Source organism: Agelaius phoeniceus, chromosome 4, assembly GCF_051311805.1.
Source record: "Agelaius phoeniceus isolate bAgePho1 chromosome 4, bAgePho1.hap1, whole genome shotgun sequence".
NCBI classification, from domain to species: Eukaryota; Metazoa; Chordata; class Aves; order Passeriformes; family Icteridae; genus Agelaius; species Agelaius phoeniceus.
The window spans coordinates 14,086,626-14,108,001 of record NC_135268.1 but is presented as its reverse complement, the minus strand read 5'-3'; the positions used below and the strand labels follow the sequence as shown (position 1 = coordinate 14,108,001).

Genomic DNA, 21,376 nt, shown 5'->3' with positions numbered 1-21,376 from the left:
TCTGGTTTACTTCAGAGCTGCAAGGTATCTGTTTCTTTTTTCAGTTTAGGAGTGCCAGTGCTTCATCTCCCACCTGGTTCCCTTTCCACATGTGACTACCCCACAGCAGCTGACAATTACTCACCCTCTAGCTAGGGATGCTACCTATTCTTTCACTAAATACCTTGCAAATACAAGCTTCCAGGAACAGCCTGAAAGGACGATGAGGAAGTTTCCACAGACACCTGTGCATTCCAGCCAGGTTCCCTGTGTCCTGCTCTCCACCATGGCAGCTCAGGTCCTTACAGCAAACATTTCTGAACCGAGCACTTTGTGTGCACTGTCCCAGCAGCACGGATGTGACCCCATCCCTCCCTGTCCCACCAGCTGTCCCATTCCAGGCTCCCAGTGGGGTACAGCAGCCTCCAGACACCTGTGGCCCACGGCTGGCAGGGGCAGAGGGAGAGGGTGAGGAGCTGACCCCACTGGAGCAGTTCCCAGAGGCTCCTGGCTGGAGCCCAGCTCTGGCCCTGCCCCACTCCCACCCAGTGCTCCCGTGTGAACCTGGAGCACATTTCTGGCTGCCAGCACAGGTGTGAACTGCACCTGGCAAGGCGTTCCCTTTGTTCTGTGCCTTACCAACGGGAGCTCACAGGTCCTGTGAGGTGACAGGACTGTCCCTGAGGCAAAGAAAGGCCCTCTGCTCCAGGGGTGCCCGTGGCCGCTGTGCTTCAGTGAAATCCTACAGCGCACCATCGCTTCCTGCAGCATCCAAGCTCTCCTGGCCAGCTCCATCTGTAGTCCCTGTGTCATCTCCTGGACTCTCAACATTCATCTTCCCAATGCCTTTCAAGGTCTAAATTATCTGGGGTTTGCTTTATGCCCTCTTATGCCCCAAATGTGGCGGCACCTTCCATACACTCCAAAGTCCTTGAAAATTGAGCTCAACCCAACCCTGCTGAGCTACCCCAAAATCCACTGTGACTCCCCTGACTTCTCTTGGAAAGTCAAGATGTGCCTTATGGCCACCAAAATCTCCTTTATCAACCCAAACCTGCACACAGCTCAGCTCTAAATCCAGCAGCACACTTAGTGCTGCAAATAGATGCAATTAATCATTCTTGCAAACCAAATGTGAAGGGGGAATGAACAACACCCACCTCAAACACTGGGATTTCTCTCTTATAATCATGGACAGGAAGGAAGAAGAATTCAGGAACACTGTAAGAAAGGTGTTCCTGCTCATGGCAAGGGTGTGGGACTCGTGACTTTTAAAGGTCCTCTCCAACCCTGCCTATTCCACAATTCCATTCTATGATTTTTAGACTTGGCTTCTATTTCCCAGGGTAATGAAATTGATCAAAATTCCTCTAGACAGGAAAGACATGTAGGTTTTCTTTTGTCCCACAGCACAAGTACCTGCCTGTTATTCACAGCTGTTATGTCACTGAAATTGTACAAATCATGCACTCCATGAAATATACTCAGCTCTCCTAACTCATACTTCACTTGGATGACTTACAGCAAAGAACGAGAAAGTAAAAGACGCTCTCCTTGTGGTCCACATGTTTTCCCACACAGAGTCACAGCCAGCAGCCTGGTCCTGGGGAACATGCACCACAGGAAATCATGCCATTTTTAGGCATTTAAAACCATCCACAGGTCATGCACTGAATGGGAATTTTTTGGGAATTATTGAATGGGAATGACTTGTCTGTACTACCACAGCTAAGACTTAAGGAGATGGATCTCAGGGAGGGAGGGAAACAATACTTATACTAATTGGTCTTTTGTAAGTAACAGCTAATAAACACAAAGAAAAGCTACAATGAACTTCAGACCTGCCTTAGCCTGTCCTACCATTTGAAACAAAATTGGGCTTGGTTTACTGGTGGAAACCTTCTCCCCCCTCCCGTCTCTCCATACGCCCAATCAGTGGAACAGCAGAGAAAGGACAAATCCTCATCTAACTAATCTCCCTAATTTCCACCAACAGATTCCACCTAATTATTGGAAGTGCCTAAGCACTTTTGATGGCTGCACTGGTACCCACAGAGCCACAGCCAGAACTTGCTCTAACTGCCATGGAAGCCTACACATCCAAGCTTACAGGGTGCTCAGACACACCAGTGAGGCTGGGGTCTTCCTCTCTGGCCTGTCACAGCAAGCCCATCCCAAAGATCAGCACAGTGGCTGAGAGACTTGCTCTGGGAGATAAAGGAGTTCCTGACTATTGCATAATTTCCCAAGACTTTTGTCAACAGCAGTGCTTATCACCTTGGATAAACAAGCAATATTTAATGCATACCAGAGCAGAGGTTAGGGCTAGACAGGGTAAACACACACCTGTGTAAAGAAGTCAGGACCTGTCTGCCTGCCGAGCTCCTCTGGCCAGGCACTGGCTCTGGCTTCCAGGTGCAGCCCTGCTGCTGATACAGAGGCACTGGCCAGGCTGAAAACCCCACAGCTCCACAGGGAACACCTGCTCCCTATTGGCTCACTAGGCACACAGCAGGGAAAACCAAAAATCTCCTCTGTGTGTCTTTGTGATGGCAGCCAACAGCAACTTCTGACCCACCAGCTGAAATTCCTTTGAAGTGCTTTAAGGAAACACTTTGGGGTCTCGTGTAAACCAGCAGACTGCAGGAGAACCAGAGGCTGGACCATCTCCATGACAGCACTAAAAAGACACACACACCAATAGCAGGGAACACCACAGATCACAGAGCACCAGAGCAGCAGAAAAAAAAAAAATAAACGGGAAAAAACTACCCCAAAAACCTTCTGAATTACTAGGGGCTCTAGAAAAAGACCTTTTCAGGCCATAACAGGTAAATCGGTACAGGCAGAACCATCTCCAGCACGCACTGAGAGCCCCTCCCGGGCTGGAACGGCTCTGGAATGACCCCGGCTGGAGAAGGAGGAAATTGCAGCTCCTTTCCAAGGAGATCACACAACTCTGGCCAGAGAGGGAACCGAGGGAGTCACGGGGCTGCCAGTGGCTATTGTACCTTTTTTCTAACATTATGCTAAATATGTGGCATAAGCCAAGGAGTGCTTCCCTTTTCAAGGCTAAGCCATCCCAGCACATTCCATCCTCTCTCAGCTCAGGGACAGAGCTGTCACATTTCTCCCTGAAAATCCCAAGTAGAACAGCACCCAGGACATTTGCCAGACAGCAGAAATTGTGACCCGTTTGAAGCTCATGCAAAACCTTGCTCACATCTGCTGTGGAACCATGCTGGAGACAGCATTTCCTCTGCCCATTACCCAGCCATAATATAATTTTAAAAAAACCCAGAAAATGGAAGGGATGGAGGGGAATAACACTTCTATTTCAAGCAGAAGTTACACAAAATAACTCTAACAACAACATATTTCTCACTGTAAAGAAATCTCTCATCAAATAATTTTTCTCACAACGTTCCACATTCCTTTAAAATAAAATGTTTTGTTTTTCAGATTAAGTATGAAGCTATTACATTTATCATGTCACAGGTACTCACAGAAACTCTTCCAGCACAACTTGCTGCTCCTCTCCCCACTGGGCCTTGCAAGAAGTTATCTTTCAGGTCTTGTCCCATGCTTCCCAGTGACCTCTAGGAAAAAAAGGACAACTCAGAACGGTTTTACACGGGTTTCCTGCTCACTGTGGGGTTAAGGGTTTTATAAATATAAGGAGAGAATCCTCAGCCAATTAGAGCCCCCTGTCCCACCCTGTTCTTGCAAGCTTGTACAAACCTTAAGCCACTCTTCGAGACTCAGCACTTCCTCAAACCTACAATATAACACTTGTTTCTCCAAAAATAACTTTTACTACTGTGCCTTTTCTGCTATGTACCCCGAGCACTCTGAGGGTTTATTTCACATGCTCGCGTGCGCAAGAACATCCAAATTTCAGTACACCAATCGAACTTGAACAGACACAATATATTATTTTACAGACAACACACAGATTAACTCCTGGGCACTGCCCGACCCGCGCAGGGACACGCAGCCACCACCAGGCCAGGCCCAGAGACCGTGGGGCCTCACGGTCACACCGCAGCCTCCCGGCGCTCACCCCGGGCCCTTTCCCGCGCACATCCAGCGGCGGTGGCGCTGCGGGCCGGGAGCACAGACGCGTTACGAGGCTCCATTCGCACCGGAGCCCGGCGGGGCCGCGGCCGCGCAGCCCCACAACCCCACCGGAAGGGCCGCGCGCCTTCCGCTACCGGCGCACAAGCTTGCCGCCCTGCCTCGCCATTGGCCGCGCCCGCGCGCCGCTCGCCGCGCTGATTGGACAGCGGCGCCAGGCTCCGCCCCCACACAGGAGGGCGGGGCCGCAGGAGGGGCGGGCGGGGCCGCAGGAGGGGCGGGCGGGGCCGCAGGAGGGGCGGGCGGGGCCGCAGGAGGGGCGGGCGGGGCCGCAGGAGGGGCGGGCGGGGCCGCAGGAGGGGCGGGCGGGGCCGCAGGAGGGGCGGGCGGGGCCGCAGGAGGGGCGGGCGGGGCCGCAGGAGGGGCGGGCGGGGCCGCAGGAGGGGCGGGCGGGGCCGCAGGAGGGGCGGGCGGGGCCGCAGGAGGGGCGGGCGGGGCCGGCGGGAGGGAGTTCTGCGCTTCTATCGGGTTATTCTTAGCACTTAGAAAATTTATTTTTAAAAATCACTTTGTGCCTAAACTCGCAGCTTGCAATAGGATTTTACCCTAGGCCCTACGGCTCGCAAAGCACGTTGATAAAGTAACGCTTAAAAAAGGGATTTTGGCTCCTTAGTGCAAGCCACGCCCCCCATCGCTCCCAAAAAAGTCTCCTGCTCCCGTATTTATTAATTTATTTTCATTAAGAGGCTAGGAAAGCACACAGCTCAAAGTTTGAAGATGTAGAGAGCAGTGAAACTGTGGGGAAAGGGCAAGATGAACAAAGCAGGGGGAAAGACAAATGAAGTCAAATAAAATTGTGACTGCAGAGCACAGAATTGTCAGGGCAAAGTCACCGTCCATGAAAAGCACACACAGCAACAAGTATGGAAAGGCAGAGCTCAGGAGAACAGCCTGAGGCTAACACCTGCATGAGCACGGCTTGAACTGCCCTGGGCAGAGATTTGAGGGAGCACAGGACAGGCAGGAGGCTGAGGGGGCACAGCAGGGAAAGCCCCACTGTGAGAGTGAGCTGTTGGCATGCTGGGGCCAGCACCCCCATCTCTGCCAGCAGTGACAGGAACAGAGTCCAGGGAATTAGGGGAAAGCCTCAGAAACACTCCACCCGCTCCTTGGAGGAGCTTCTGAAGTCATCCTCTGTTTGTCTCACATGTTTGAAGCTCGTGAGTGAGCTGGCTCATGGCTGCTGTGGAACCACACTTGAGGCAGCATCTCCTCTGCCCAGTAGCCAGCCACAGCAGGATAAACAATGACCCTGGAATTATGGAGGGATCAAGGGGAATGACACTTTTATTTCAAGCAGGACAGCCAAAGGAGATTAAGGAGGTGAGCAGGGTACACCTGCTCAGTGTCCCTGCCAAAACCAGGATATCACAACCATTCCTGCCTCCCTGAGCACCCAGCTGTGCCTTTGCAGGCACCTTCAGGGCTTTCCTTCAGCAACAAAGAGAGAGAAATCCAAGCTCTGGCTTCTCCCTTAAAAAGGGACCAGAGGCACTATTCCGGCTGAACACAGCACCAAAACCACAATGCTCTTCCTGGAGCAAAATGAAAGCTCTTGACAAGCCAAGAACACAGGGCAATCCTCCCTTGGAACTAAGGAAATTGATGCAGCTCTGCAGAAAGCAGCAATTTTAACTTGAGCCAAACCACCCTGAGCCAACCCAGCCATATTTCTCGCTGTCAAGATTTCTCTCATCAACTAATCCTTCTCACGTGTTCCACCTGAGGTGTTCCTTCAAAACAACGTGGTTTCCTCGCCAGATTCATTTCAAAACTGTAGATCATACCTCACAGGTACTCGTGGGTACATTCTTCCAGCACAGGTTGCTGCTCCTCTCCCTGCTAGGGCCTGCAAGAAGTTATGGGTCAGTTCTTGTCCCATGCTTCCCAGTGACCCTGAGAAAGAAAAGTCCAACTCTTATTTAGAATCATCGCCACAGGTTTGGGTCACAATTGGATTAAGTATTCTGTAAATTACAGGAGATGGTCCTCAGCCTACTGGAGCTGGTTTGTCTCCATCTCCCACTATCCTAACAGAGACTTCCTCACTCCACACCCCATTCAGTGAACAACCCTGAGCTGGGAAAGCAAAGACAAGAGATATTTTGAAAACATCCCTGCCATGATGCTGTCCAGACATGGGACAAAACCCTTCCCACCACCCTGCTGGCCTTTTCCCACTCTGAGTACCTCTGGAAATGCACATCCAAAGCCAGGTCAGACAGACAGTGATGTTTACTACCTGCCAGACACTGCAGCCACAAGCACCAGGAGCCTCAGAATTCCAATTCAGTGAACCCTGCGGGGAAAGCCAAGTGGTTGGTGCACAGACAAAATAAAAGTCACCATTTTTAATGGTTAAAGTATCCCTGGGAGTTACTGGCTGTTACAGCAGCAAGCTTCATACACTTACAGTTCTGTTAGGAGCACCAATCTCAGGTTCTTTCCTTCTGAAGCCCAGCTCCAAACGGGAAACTCCTCACGACTGCTCCTGAGAGAGGGAAGAGGAACTTGAGATCAGGAAAGCGACTCCGTGCCCTGAGCCCTGGTTCACCTGCCCGAACACCCGTAGTGCTTTTGTACCCCCCCCCCCCACTCCCTGTTTTCCACGTTCGTATCAATAAAACAAACCCAAGTTCGTTTATATTAATAAAACAAACCCAACAAACCCAGGCTCTGCCGGCAGCCCCAGTCGCGCCTCACAGCGCCGCCCCCGTCACGGCCCCGCCGCCTGCTCCCCACAGGGCTCTTCCCGCTCCCCGCTCACCTACAGCGCGGCTGCGGCATCCACACCCGCTCGCTGCTCCATCATCTCACAGGGCCCGGAGACCGCAGGTCCCAGGCAGGGCAGCTCCGGGCCCGGGCGCTCCCGCTACCGCCGTCCCACACGGGCGGGACCGCCGCCCGCCGCTCTGCAGAACCGGCCGCTCCCCACAAGGCGGCAGCACTGCGCGCCGGAACGCCATAGCGCATGCGCATCATCAGGGCGCTCTTTTGCCCTTAGACACCACGTGATACGGGGCGTCAGTTCTGCACTGCGCATGCTCCAGTTTGCCCTCACTGACACACCGCTCCTCCGCGGTCAGTGCGTATGCGCACTCTGCCGCTGCAGTACCGCATTGCGGCCGGCAGGTGTCCCCACTGCGCCCCGCGAGGCAGTGCGCATGCGCCGCTCCGGGTGCAGTGGCGCAGCGCAGCCGGCAGGCGGCAGCAGCGAGGCGCGGTCCGGTCCCGGTTCGGTCCGAGCGGGGAAACGGCGGGGCTCGGGGGCATAGCCAGGGCAGGGGGGCTCGGAAACGGCTGGGGATAAACTGAAACAGTGCTCGTCTGCGCTTGGGAAATAAATACCTGCTCGCTGTCTCCCAGGAAGGGCTTCTCCAGGTGGGAGTGCTGGGAAACGGGACTTGGCGCAGTGTGTTTGTCCCGGCTGTAGCTGCAGGGGCACCGCAAGGCAAGCAGCTCTCAGCACTCCCTGCTCCAAACACAACTCTGGGATCCTCTGTAAGCTGTCTCTGCCGTATGGTTTTCTCCTGGAAAAAGTAAAGAATTGTTCATAGTAATTTGGAGAATCAATTTCCACAAAGGGAAGTAAGGAATAAAATCCTGCTCTAGGAGCCCTTGGGATCTGCAGGGCTGGTTAGGGAAGGGGACATTTGCTCCCTGCAGTGCACACCCACCCACCTGCAGCACCCAGCCCAGCCTGCCAGCTGGGCTCTGCCAGCCCCTCTCTGAGCACCCTCCCTGTGCTGCTCCCTCTCAGTGCCTTTGGCAATCCAACCCTGAGCCTGAGCAGCCCAAAGCTCTGTCTGGCAGCCCAGGGACAAAGGGACACTCCCAGGGATGAGGCACATTCCCAGCAAACGCTCCCAACAGAGCACAGAGGCACCCCTGGAGCTCCTGTGTGGGGCTGGCAGGAGGGCACAGCCCCCAGCTGGGCTGGCAGTGGCAGTGACAGCAGCAAAGTGCCACGGTCTGGTGGCACAACACAGACACCAAGGCCAGCAATGCCCATGGGAGGGGCAGGTTTACCTTCAGCTCCCTGTGGTGCAGCACCTTCCACCACAGCCACATCCTGGGGAAAGAGTCAAGGGGGCTCATAAAACCTCAGGATGCAACAAAATGCAGCATCTGTCACCCTGATCCTGTTCCAATAACCTCTGCTGAGAGCAGCCACCTCCCCAAGGCCTTCAGGCCTCACAGGATTTTGTAGGGAACAGACACAACTCCTCATCCTTAATCTATATTTCAAGCACATTCTGTTAGAAAAATAGCAGACAGTATTTCATACACAATGATGCAACAGAACTACAAGGAATAACAGAATATACCAGGAATAACAGAAGATTTTCCATGAATAACCAAAGTTTCTTTTTCCCCTTGTCTGTCTGGGTCTGTAGGACCAAGCCTTTGCCATTGAGACACAGCTCTTAAGGGTTAAATCTCTCAAACCTTGCTGTTTCTCAGAGAACTGTGCCAGCACTGAGCTACTCCCGTGTGCCAGGATGGAAAAACTCAAGATAATAAAAAGTTATTTCTCCTCTCCCTCTCTGACCCATCACCAAAGCAGTTGTGTCAAACAACACCAACTCCTGAAACCCTTTGTGAGGAACCCAGCCCTCCTTGGGACACCCAACAAAGCAGGCATTGAAAAAGGAAGGAAAAACTCAAGCTTGTAGGAGGAAAAATTAGACCACTCTCCCCAGCTTCTGGAGGTAAAACCTCTTTAATCGTTTGTGTGCTAAACCTACTGCTTTGATTTTTCTCTAGAAAAACAAAACAAAAGCCCCACAACCTAACCCAGGTCACAAGCAATGAAAGATGCTCCAAGTGCTTCCATCCCTGTGCACAAAGCAAACAGCCTGCCACCCCCACTCGCTGACACCAGGGCCAAAACACAGAGGCCAAGGACAAGAAAGGACCAAGGAGCAGGCTGTGGGATCCACGTGTGCTGCACAAGGGCAAGCCCCAAGCCAGCAGCTGGGAAAGCCCAGTGAAAATAGGCACCAAGTTTCTTGGTGGCAACAAGAGCAAAACTGCGGGGAATGGCAGGAGAAAGAGGAAAAGGCTACAGGAACAAATGAGCAGAGGAAAAGAACACATAATCCAGCTGTCAAGTCAAAGCAAATGCAGCCCTTGGGCTTCCCCTGCGTACACAACACCCCAAATCCGGTGCTTTCAGGGTGTGTGTTCCTGTAGCCCACCTGTGGTGGAGGGAGCTGGAACAAGGCACAATCATTGGAGCATCCCTGCCTGAGGCACAATTTGCCAAAAATTAAAAAAAAATTTCTTTTGAAACTGTTTCTCTTTGTTAACTATTTAGCTCATCTTAGCTCGAGTTCATACTTTACTCAGAGCTATCTCAGCCAAAAGAACCCTCAGCCAGCAGACCATGAACTGCAGGAATCCACAAGCAAATCAATTTCTCAGATTCCAGCTCCATTTGCTTGAGGATTCATAAGAAAATGACAGAGTACCCCTCTAGAAAGGAAGCACTTAAACAGATTTGATTCATTTAAGCCAAACATTTTCCCCAAACTACAATGAAAACGGAGTAAAAAAAGGACAACCAATTACTTCTTGTGTTGATTATTGTAAGACACCTCCAAGTGGGAAAACATTGCTGCCAGCCTAACAAATCCCCTGTCTACAGTACAAAGGTAACCAAACACCTCAGTCCCTTAAAAAGATACTTTACACTGTATTAGGAACATTAGGGACATAACACCTGGAATTAAGAAAAATTTCTTGGTTTCTGTACTTGAGGGATGAGTGGTCCCCAGATACAAAACCCCCGCCCCTCCAAATTTGACACAAACACCCATGGGCAAATACCTATGATACAAATGACACCTAACACCTATGAAACAAACATCTGCCTACCTGCTGGGCTTTTTCAGAAGCCTGCATAGCCAAGGCTGGAAATGCTCACAGGATCAAATAGTAAAAAGCCAGGGGGGGGGAAGCAAACACAAAATAAAGGGATTAGTGCAGCATCCCCTTAATATTCCGCCCAGTGATGGACAGAAAGAAGAAAAGCTGTTCTTGCAGTTCTCCCAGCTCTGGACCAAGGGTTTCAAGCAGCCAATATCATCCCCAGCTGGAGCTGTGGGGAGGCTCCCTCCTTCCCTCAGCCTGGCCTGACTCCTGAGGGGCGAGGGGCATCCACAACCCCCAAGTGTCAGCACTCACACCCTGCCAGAATGGACCATCTGCACCCACCTGGATAGCCCACACTGAGCACTTGGGTTTAAAGATGCTGCACTTCATGTTACAGATGTAGGAATGCTTTGGGATTTGGTGTTTCTAGTGCTGCCAGCCACTGAAACACAGTAAAAGAATGAACTGCAGAGGCCTGAAGGTCAATTATTCAGTTTATATTTCGGTGGGATCACTTGACATACCCAATGCAAAACATAAAAAATGAAAAACAACATTTTCTTCCTCACTTTTAGTTTTCTAATTTAGTGGTCCTCCTAAAAACAGGATTTAAAAAACAGTAGAAACAAAGTGCAAGACCTACTGTTAACCAGTGTGCCAAAACACCTGCTTTCTGTGTGTTTTCTAAACAGAACATGTTTTCATTAGACCTGATTACTTTCCTAATAATCTAAATTTATACGTGTAAAAGTGCATCCAGTAGGGGCAGGTGTTTCTGAGCCCACACCTCGCAGCTAAAGGATCAGAGGAGGAGTGGCACAGAGGGATCCAAAAGTGCCCAAGAGAGGTTCAAGCTGACTGTGTTTGGGCAGGATTATTTGAACCCAAAGTTCTCTGCAGCTGCCCCAAGCCTGGAGTTCACAGAAACAGTCCCCCTCCTGCCTCTTCTTCTGCCCTCTCTGATCAAGGGAGAATCACACAAAGCAAATGGCAGTAGAGAAATGCTGAGACCTGTGTGGCACCCCCAGGATGGCTGGCACCAGGGCTCATTCACTCCTCTGGCTGATGGGACCCAAACCCAGGTTTAGTTTGGATCAGTTCCATCTGGGATTTCAGGAGCAAACCTCTCTGTTTGGATCCAAGCGACCTCTCCTGGATTAACAACCTGTGGTCCTGTGGTATCCCAGCTGTGGACTAAAAGACTCCCATTATTTTCCTTGGGTATGTTCAGGGCCAGATTAGACAGCACTAGGAGCAACCCAGTCTGGTGGAAATTGTCCCTGCTCATGGCGGGGGTGTGGACTGAGATGAACTTTAAGGTTCTTCTCAAGCAAAACCACTCTGGGATTCTATGATTCTGTGAAGAGTCAATCCTGCATACTAATTTAAAAAAAAAAATTAAAAAGGCATTTAAAAAAGTGAGTTTTTGCCTGAATTAGGAGCTTGAAACAGGATAGCACATGAGGTATGGCAATGGCTCAACTATGCAGCACATGTGCTCCTGGCCCCCAAATGCTACCAAAGACATTTGACACATGCTAGTAAATTATGCCATAATCATCTCACAGCACCAGAAAAAGGGGAAAATCACACAGGACAAGGGAGCTACTCAGTGGCTCTACCGTTCACCAGCTATGCTGACAACCTAAGTGCTATAAAAATGGTTTTTAGCTCCTCATAACAAGGTCCCCCCCAAACTACTATTTATGGTAGTTGTTAATGTATTTTCCTCAAGAGGCCAGGAGAGCACACCAGTAAGTGTTTGAAGATGTACACACCTGTGCACCAGAGAGAAGCAAGGGCAGGAACAGAAAATCAGAGGGAACCAGACACAGGACACGATAATGCAGGACTGCAAAGCCCAGAATTGCCGAGGCAGGCTCAGCTTTCACAGCGAGCACACGCTGCCTGCCACAAGTGTGAGAAGGCACAGCTAAAAAAAAAAAAAAAAAGCCTAAAGCCCGAAACTGCATAAGCTCTGCCTGAGCTGCCCTCACCAGAGACTTTCGGGGAGTGCATCCATACAAGTTCCAAGGCTTTTCCAAGGCGAGTTGAAGGAGCAGGGACACACCGTAACAACACAAAACAACCCGGGTAGAGGAGCACGTACCTTGTGACAGCACCCACAGCCAAACAGGCGCTTGGCTTCCCTCCCTTCGTCCCCCGGAGCACACCTGCAAGGGACCAGCCCTGCCACCGAGATCGCCTGTGGGCATCCCGCTCCCCCTGGAGCTGGCTCCCAGCAGGGCGCACTGGCACTTCGGAGATGCGAATTCCAGCGTTTGGGAGCCTTGGGATGTCGCTGTGACGCAGCTTGTTCGAGCAGATCGTCCCTGGGAGCGACTAAGCGCCCAAATCCTACTCCACAAGCCCTGCACAGGATCTCCCCCCTTCACCTTTCTGGGCCAGGAGCAGCTAAAGGCTGCCTCTGCCCACCCGAGCCAGCCCCGCTGCCAGCTCAGCTCACACCTCCGGGCGGTGTTTGTGCCAAATTATTTGTCCCTCAGTGGCGGGGCAGGGGGGGACACACCCTGTGTCTGCCCCAGTGCCCCTCGATGCTCGCTGCTGAGGGACTCCAGCCCGGCCCCTCCTCCCTCCCTCCGTCCCTGAGATCCCCGAAGCACCCTAAGGGACCCTTCAGCTCTGACATTTATTAATTTTTCTTTCCTCGCCTGCTCAGACTCACCAGCTCCATAGGAAATCCTCTTCCTCTTGCTCCTGCTAAAGGATGCTCCTTCCAAGCCATGGATTCGGGAGTGCAGGACACACACAAATCCTCCTGGGGGATGTGGAAAGAGGCATATGCCTCGGGTAGGGGTGATTGCCAGGTGAAAATGGATGGGAAGGCTTTTTTCCTCTCACAAGGTCGATGGATGTCTCCAAACCAGGGAGCTGGGGGGCAGTGCCAGCTCACTGCACACTGCTGCACTCCTCACATCGTCCTTCTCAGCTCCACGTGGATTTGCACCTCCTCTGAAGGCAGAAATTGCCTGGAAAGGAACTTAGGAATCCTCTTCATCCTCTCGGGTTTCTGGCTTGTTCTCTCCAGCACTGCAGCAGTACCTCTGAGGTGGTTGAATAGGAAAGCAGAAACAGGAAAAACACTCCCAAAAAAAAATCAAAATTGAAATTTAAAATAAATATTGGCCACATTCTCAGGCCTTTAGTCCCCTGCTGCTGAGCAAGCCCCATGAATTCCCATAAAGAGGAGTGTCTGACAGGAATGGACAGTGTCTGCTGGATTCCCCAATCCTGCTCTCCCTGCTCCCTGTTTCAATTGCACAACTATGTTTTAATTATTACCACAACAGCAAAACACCAGCTTTTGAGCTTTTTTCCCCAAAAAGATGGAAAAAAAGATGAAATCAATACCTTGTTTCCTCTGAGGGCATGCAGAGGCACCAAGACCAGCACATTTGCTCCTCCGTTACCTGCCTGGGCTGGGGCAGCACCTGCAAAGGCTCTGATTCCATCAGCTCACAGAGATGAACTGAGCACAAATCACTGGGATTCTGTCCCTGCACAGCCAGACAGCCCAGCTGGAAGTGAGGGGAGCACAGAACACCCCTGCAGGACACACCTGCTCCAGAGTTGGGATGCCCCAGGGCACAGTTTGGAGGGCACAGCAAAGGGAGCACACCCATCCCTTCAGCTCTGCTCCACCCCATCACTGCTTGTTTTTCCCTTCAGGAGAAGGGAAGAAGGCACAAACAAGGCAAGAGATCACACAATCGGGTTATAAAATGAAACACAGCAGTTTTATTCCAGCATCCCCGTCCCATGGAGCACACATGTCCGGCCAGGGGCTGCCAGAGGGATGACAAAGGCAAAGAACCACGATCCCAAAGGACACAGCCATTTGTACCACACTCAGATGCGGAGGGAGGCTGATTATTGCTGCCGGACGCTGGCAGGGCTCATGTCCTGAGGGGCTCTGCCAACCTGAGCCCACCTGGGCTCCTATTAAGGCTTCATCGGTGAGGTTCGATGCTACCAGTGCCTGCACGAACGGCAACACTGCTAAACACCCACTGCAAACTCCGTGTGCACTGCTACTATCGCGATGGAGAAACAATTCCACATCAGGGCCGCCAGGGTGGGGGAAACACTCCCCGGGAGACCAGCAGCTGTAGCAGCACTTATTGCCACATCGCCACGCTCGCTGAAAAACAGAAACCTTGCTCCCTGCCTCTGCAAATGTATTGAGAGTGATAAAATAAATCAGCAGCAAAAAAGGTTGGATGAAGCCGGCGGGCACCTGGGGGCCACAGGCATCCCTATCCCGTGGGGATACCTGCGGGGGCGCTCCTCCAGGGAGCGGGAATGCCCCAGCACTGGGGCAGAGGTATTTCAAAGCAGGCATCCAATCCGTGCTTGGACGGACAGGAAGAGACTCGCTCCTCCAGCTGTCCAGGGAAGAACGGGAGAGACCGCCAGGGGTGGGCTGCAAGCAGCCACCGTCCCCCGGCCTGCGACCCCCACAAAATACATCCACACATCCATTATTGCCAACAAAGGGTTTGGAGAGCACCCCGCACCACAGGTAAGGCGGCAGAGTTCGCAGGGCTTGGTCTCTGGGTTTAACCTGCGGAAGGGAAGAGCTGGCTTCCGAGAGAAGGGAGAGGGACAGACCTGGATGCACGGTGCCTGAGGTATGGTCGGAGGAAAAAGTGCAGCAAGAAGGAGATGCGAGAAAACAAACAAAACCGCTTGGCTCTGAACATCTCTCTCGTGTGAAAATGATTGTCGAAGGAGTCACTAGTGAAAACAAGAAAACATGTTCGCTGTAGAGGTACCTTCCTACTCAAGGTCCCAACAACAGAACGCTCACCCGAGGTCCCGTCCAGTGCTCCCAGGAGGAGCAGGAATTCACGGCAGGAATTCTCCTTGGCACGCCTCCGGGGATGCCGCCCGGTCCGTGCGGTGAAGAGACGACCCCGATCCCGGCCCGGCCGCCCGGGAGCCTCCCGGTGTCCATGTGCGGAGGGAGACACGGGTCCCCGCGGTGGGGTCACCCCCCGAGCTGCCCGGTGCCCGGTGCGGCTCTACCCGAAGCGGAACTTGAGCCGATACCTGGCGGGGCCGGGGCTCCTGCGCGGCGGGGCCGGGGCGGGCTTGGCCTTGGGCGGCGGGGGCTTCTTGTCGGGCAGGGCCACGGTGAAGGCGAGCTCGGGGGGCTGCGGCTGCCCGAAGCGGGGCAGGAAGTGCGTGGAGACGTGCTGGGGCCGGGCGCGGGGGCTGCAGCCGCGCTTGGCTTTGCCCCGCTTGTTGAGCGCCACGTACCACGGGCGGCCCGAGCGGGGGCTGCGGTGCACGGCCGAGGCGTAGGTGTTGTAGCTGTTCTCCTGGAAGCGCTCCCGGAAATGGCAGTCCACCGTGAAGCGAGCCTGCGGGGATACACGGGGGACACCGCTCGCAAGGGCCGGGGGCAGCTGTGCCCCAGCGCTCCCTGGCTGGGCTGCCTCCCCAAAGCCGGCCCTAGGGAGTGGCTGGAAACACGGAGCACCAGGCACCTGACGGGAAAACCCCCGGTGGAGGTACTTCAGGAGCTGCTTGCCACTCAGGTTTGGGCTTTCCTGGGGAAAAACATCCCAAAACCAAAGAGCAGAGCCCAGCACTGCACCTGTGTGCCCACAGCCCCGGAATCCCCGTCTGTAGCACCTGACAGTCCCTTCCAAATGCTCTGCCAGGTTTTAATCTGATGGTGGGCATGGCACCCGGTGGCCCAAGAGCTTTCCCAGCTCCATTCCACAGCAACACCTCCAAACCATGGACATGGAGGAGATGCTGAGCTCTGCAGCTCCCAAATCAGCCACCAAGAGCAAGACCCAACCCCCAGCAGGGCTTTGTAAGCACAAGGAAAGTGTTCAAAAGCCCAGATTTCGCCCAAGAAGCTGAGCCTTACAGCACTAGTGACAGAGCCCACAACCTGCCACGCACATTTCGCCTCTTAGCACTTGGATTTAGGCCTTCTTCAGCTTGGCTGATCCTGAGGGACACCACCTCTGTGACTCATTTCTGCTCTCCCCATCTTCCATACACCCTCCCCACTGCCTGCCCTGTGCACAGGCCTCCACCTTCCCCAGCTTTGCTGACCCTTGCTGCTCCCTGCAGCCCCAGTGCTCAGGCAGGACATTCCACATGCCTGGGAAGTGCATCAGCAGCTCCCTCACCATGATCCTGTCAGACTTGCCCACGTCCCAGCCTCTCAGCTTATCACTGCACCACTCCAGCCTGAAAAACCCATTTTTTTCCCCACATAGGGCAGGGGTGGCAGTCAGAGCACATAGCTTGCTCTGCAGAGCTCCAGAGCAGTCCTGAAGTCAAATTTCCAAACCTAGTTGAGCAGAGATTTGGCCCAGCAAGGAATGCAGCAGCTCCTGGGAAAGGAGAATTACCTGAACAAATCTGTCCCCCCGGGGTCCGTGCTGGACAGGCACACAACCCCTCCCACCCTCTCCGTGCTAAAAATGGCCAAACAGGAGAGCGAGGGTTTACCAACGAGGAAAAAGCCATCTGTGCACGCAACTGATAATTGCCGGGATAACTGTCATCTTCCGAAGCTGGCGCCTCTAAAAATGAACCACTCGGCAATTTAATTAAGCTGGCATAAAAAAAAAAAAAAAGAAAATAAAAGAAAGAGAAGGAGGAGGAGGAGAACGCCTGTGAAACACCGAGCTGGGATGGAGCAGAGCCCAAGAGCGAGTTTTGGAGGAGCCCAGATTCCTGCAGGAATGAGTTTTGCCTGCGGTCCAGCGCGGAGCCCCCAGCCTGACTCCCGTATCAAAGCTCTGCCCTGAGTGACGGGCACAGGACGTGCTTTGTGCTGCTCAGCACTCATTAGGCCATGAAATAACCCCCGTCCTGCCAGCGCAGCAAAGAACAACAGATGCTGGGTTTGCATTATTGGCATTGTTCAGCCCAGCAATCTCGAGACATTTGGGTCAAGTTTCTACAAATCTGCAGCTCTCACCCGAGCGGGGCATCGCGTGTCCTCACCCCTGCCATGACCCTCCCAGTGAGGTCCCTCTCTGGCCCTGCCCTTTGTGTGTCAACAATTAACTGTGCCCCAATGAGGCTTGATTTAATTTAATGCCTGTGCCAGGGCATAAATCAAGGCTGCAGCTCAGATAAGAGGCCCATTGTATGCCAGAGGGGAAGGCTCTGGAGGGTCCAGCAATCTCCTCTCCATCCTTTCCCTCTCCTCCTGCTCTGCCCCTCTGCTCTCACCTCATGTATTTTCCTCCACAGAACCATTCCCCTTCTCCCTTAGATCCCATCCATACTCCTAGGTGATTTCTTAAAAGAAGCAAGCACCAGCTCACCCCTTAAGCATCGGTAGGCTGCAGGAGCAACACACCAGAAAGGCTTAAGGGAGAGAGAGGTGAGTTCAGAAATCCCCCTGGAGGTGATCTGTGGCCTCGGGCAGCGCGGGCACATCCGTGACATCCCCCCGGCACCGGGAGGTTTGTCTCAGAGCTGCGGGGTGGGTAACAGCCTTTTCCTTTTCCCCAGCCTTCAGCCCTGGCCGGGCTCCCTGGGAAGCACCTTCAGGGATGAAATGCTGCCCTACAAATGCCCCTACATGCGCACACACCTTTCAGAGGCACCGACTTGGGTGCAAGCACAGGGGCTCACTGTGTTTGCTTAAAAGGTCCCTGGAGCTGACAGCAAGAAAAAGGGAAGCAGCATCCCGAGGTTGGAACCAGCAGCGAAATCAGCTAATGGATTCCTTCGACACGGAGAGCTGGGAAAAGCATCATGAGAACTGCAGGAAACCTCCGCCTTCATGAAAACATTCTGCAGAGGAAAGTGACCGGGATTTTCCCAGCCTGACCGCAGCCCGGCCCTCACCTGCCCGAATTCCCTGTCGCCAAGGGCAGAGCCAGCCCGAGCCGCGGCGCTGCCGGCGCCACGCGTGCTGCCCGCCGGGAGGAGACATTTGGCTAAACCCTTCTGCGCGATCTGCGGCAGCTAAAAATAACCCGGCCGTGCTCGGGGAGCAGGCTCTGCTGATGCAAACCACACCGAGCGCGCTCCTCACACTTTAAAGCCCCGAGCAGGAAGGTGGGCTCGGGGGGCTGCGGCTCCACCTGTCCCCTCTGTGTCTGGTGGCGCCGGTGCCGCCGTGCCGGCACTCTGGAGGTGTCACAGAGCCTTTAAAAATACACCACACATACTGGTAAGGGGGGCGGGGAGGGGGGTTTACTTACACTTGCATGGAGTTTTCCTTTTTTTGACATCGCTAAAAATTTGTTGCTGAAAACTCCTCGTATTCCTACAATCCCCTGAGACACGGCAAATATTTCCAAAATACCTAGGATGACAGAAATCCCAGAATAAATCACAGTTCTTTTCACATCGGCGTGACAGAGAAAAAAATAAATACAACTTAGTCTGACAGGTTTGCATTTCCTCTCCCACGTCCCTGCTCCTTCCTCAGCTGTCTGGCTCCACCCAGCTCCTGCTCCATCCCTCTGCCTCCATCCACTCTGGGATGGATACGGGCTGCTGGATGGGACTTGCGGGTTTTTTTGGTTCTTTTGGGTTTTTTTTAATTGCATTTTGGGGCATAATTCCTGGCTGGGCTGTGGTAGAACAAGTTAACCACTGAGGAAACCACCTACACCAGCCTGCTGGGATCAGAGCTGCCCATGCTCATCCCACAGACTCTGCACTCGGGAAGTCTGGGTACCACAAGCCAGCTGGCACTGGAGGCACCCCTGAAGCTTCCGAACAGCCCAGCCTGGGGCACTGCGCAGCCCAGCCACGGCAATAATGTGACTTTTCTGAGCGTGATGGGGGCTCTGGCCCCCGATGGGGCACGCAGGACCTGCAGCTCGTCTGACACAGGAACTGCAGCCTCCGAGCATCCCTCAGCAGCAGCACCGACATGTCAGCTCCCCGGGTGGTGCGGGGTAACTCGGGCACAGGGCCAGGCGCCCCCCAAGCCCTGCCAGCTGGGGGGCACCACCACGTCCCTAGATCACCCCTCGCACCCCGGGAGCCGGCACTGCTGCCCCGCTGCAGCCCCAGGGGCTCCGTGGCCACGGCCCCGGAGGGAGGAGCCCGCCGAGCATCTCGTCCGGCCCCGCAGGGCCGTGGGATTAACGTGGTGCCGGGAGCCGCCGCGAAGCCATGCTAAATCCCCCAAGGCTGGGTGTCGGATCACGGCTTCCCACGTTTATTTTAAGGAGGAAGCACATCCCCCTGAGGCACCCCAGTGCCAGCACCAAGGGCCTGGGGCACTTTGTGGAGGTTACAGGCTGCCACACCCCACAGGCCACGGGGCTCGGCAGCCCCACTGGAGCAGGGCAAGTCCCTTGTCAAACACCTGCCTGTCCCCAGGGGCACCCCAAACCCTCCTGCCCTTTGGGGGTGGCCCTGCTGCCATGGCAGACACACTCCTGTTTGTTGGGGTTGCCCGGGGTCAAGCCCCATTTCCCAGAGGCCAAAGCCCGGGTTTTCCTGCCAAAAGCCATCCTCTTCTTCCCGAGGGCCTCCTGAGTGCCACAGCCCAGCACTGCCCCCCTGTCACCAGCCGGGGCTGGCTCTGCTCCCACGTGTGGAGCTAGTGTCCCTGTGGCCTTTCCGGGGGGGATAGCTCAGCTTAAGGAGGAAGGAACTGCACATAATTCAGGTCTCTGCAGGACAGCTGTAGCACCAAACCTCTGCCAGCCCTTCCAAACCCGTGTCTCCCAAACAGCCATGGAGTGGGGGCCCCTTTTCCTATCCATCCCTTAAACCCCTCCAGGCTACGTGTCCTACTGTGCCCACCAAACACTGAGCAGAGCTCCTGACATTCCTGCCCAGGGGCTGCTCTCCCTCCTGGAGCCACGGCACAGTCTGGGCCCCAAATCCTTTGGTCCTGGGCAGATGTGGTGGCTGCTGCGTGAGTGCTCCCGACAGCTGAGCCACTGCCAGGGTCACCTCGGGCCCGAGCCCCCGGGCTCCTGAAGGGATTTTTCATCCCCACCTGCCATTTCATTCCCTCCAGCAGGATATCATGGCAACTCCGACCAGAGGATAAGCCGTGAGTTAGCACAGCTTTCTCTCAGGGGAACGTCAGCCTCAGTCCTATTTTTAAACTGAATATATCCTATCGCTGTGCTGGGAGAATGAGAATGCAGCGAGAGGGATGGAAAAGTCCCACTGGGAAAGGACCAAAAAGGGGCAGCATCTCCTTCTTCCCCAGGTGCCTGGCGAGGGGCTGGGGTGGCAGTGCAGCCCTCAGGCTCTCACACCATCCCCTCGGGCTGGGCAAACCCCCGGGTGGCGCTCCCTGAGGAACACAGGCATCTCCCATGTATCCCACAGAGCATAGCCCCCCCAGCACCCCAAACGTCCCTTCCCGGGCCCGCCGGGGCTGCAGCTCACCCCAGGCGAGGGCCACAGTAGCGAGGGGCTCCGTGAGCCCCGCGGGGACGGGAAACCCGCAAGGACGGGGATGCTCAGCCCCGGCAGCCCCCCCAGAGCTCCCGCTCCCCACTCACTGAGCGGACTCGCGTCGTGGGCACCGTCCACGCGGCCGTCGGGGTGCAGCTGGAGGTGGAAGCCGATGCCCACCCGGCAGTACAGCCGGCCCCGCCGCCGATCCGGGCGGCTCCGCGGGAAGCGGCTCGGCCCCGCCGCCGCCGCCGGGGAGGAGGAAGAGGAGGAGGAGGAGGAAGACGCGGGGGCGTTGCGGCCCCGCTGCGCCCCGCCGGGCACCTGCTCTCGCCGGGCGCGGGCGGGCAAGGCGAGGAGGAGGAGGAGGAGGAGGAAGGATGGGCTCATGCTGCCGGCGGGCGGGAGGAGGGAGGGAGGGAGGGCGCCGCATCCCGCTCCGCTCCGAGCCCTGGAGGGGGGGACCGAGCACGGGGGGAGCCGGGCCGCCCCTCCCCGCTATTTATAACCGGGCGGCGGCCCCGCACCTGTGCCCGGCCCCACGCCCCCCCACCCCCCTCCCACCCCCCGTGCCCGCGGCAGATGCGGGGCTCGGGGTGCATCTCTCTGGGAATTAACTTGTCCTCCTCGCCGGGACGAGGCCGCGGGGCTGCAGGACCCTGGGACAGGCTCGGGTTGCAGCCCCCCGCCCGGGGTTCGGGGGGTGACACGGCAGCTGCGGACTCAGCCCAGCCGCGGGCAGGGGGCTCGGGGCAGCCCCCGAACACAAAGCCGCTCTCCCTCACTCACGGGGCCCCGCTCAGCCCTCGGGGATAACCGGGGGCCCCATCACGACCCCCCAGTGGCATCTCACGGCCTGCAGAGAAGTGGTGGCGGCCCTAATCGATCCACAACATCCTCCTCGGTTCCCAGGCAAGGGGTACACAGCCCCAGCCTCCCGCCACCGTCAGGGTGACAGCACACGTGCCCGGTGTCCCCCAGCACCATCGCCGAGCTC

At 55.0% G+C, this 21,376-nt stretch overlaps 2 protein-coding genes across 5 annotated transcripts in view; both read right to left on the bottom strand.

Annotated features, from left to right (window-relative positions):
• Positions 1–6,015, bottom strand: part of BMP3 (bone morphogenetic protein 3) — a 73,685-nt gene extending 67,670 nt beyond the window's left edge. The window contains exons 1-2 of the mRNA XM_054633374.2: positions 5,904–6,015; positions 3,486–3,578 (exon numbers count right to left, since the gene is read on the bottom strand). The gene's annotated coding sequence lies outside the window, so the exon portion shown is untranslated. The remainder of the gene's footprint in view (positions 1–3,485; positions 3,579–5,903) is intronic.
• On the bottom strand, positions 5,386–20,788 carry FGF5 (fibroblast growth factor 5). 4 transcript variants are annotated; one of them, XM_077176923.1, is made up of 7 exons: positions 20,487–20,788; positions 18,207–18,310; positions 12,680–15,380; positions 7,465–7,646; positions 6,530–6,607; positions 6,307–6,415; positions 5,386–6,012 (listed from the first exon to the last, which is right to left on the bottom strand). In XM_077176923.1, exons 1-3 carry the CDS (start codon positions 20,767–20,769, stop codon positions 15,039–15,041), a joined length of 729 nt encoding a protein of 242 aa, XP_077033038.1. In that variant the 5' UTR covers positions 20,770–20,788; the 3' UTR covers positions 5,386–6,012; positions 6,307–6,415; positions 6,530–6,607; positions 7,465–7,646; positions 12,680–15,038. The 4 variants fall into 4 exon arrangements, with proteins under 4 accessions (XP_077033038.1, XP_077033039.1, XP_054488986.2 ...); XM_077176924.1 differs by having other exon boundaries at positions 5,386–5,965; XM_054633011.2 differs by having other exon boundaries at positions 6,359–6,415.
• Between the last annotated feature and the right edge of the window lie 588 nt (positions 20,789–21,376).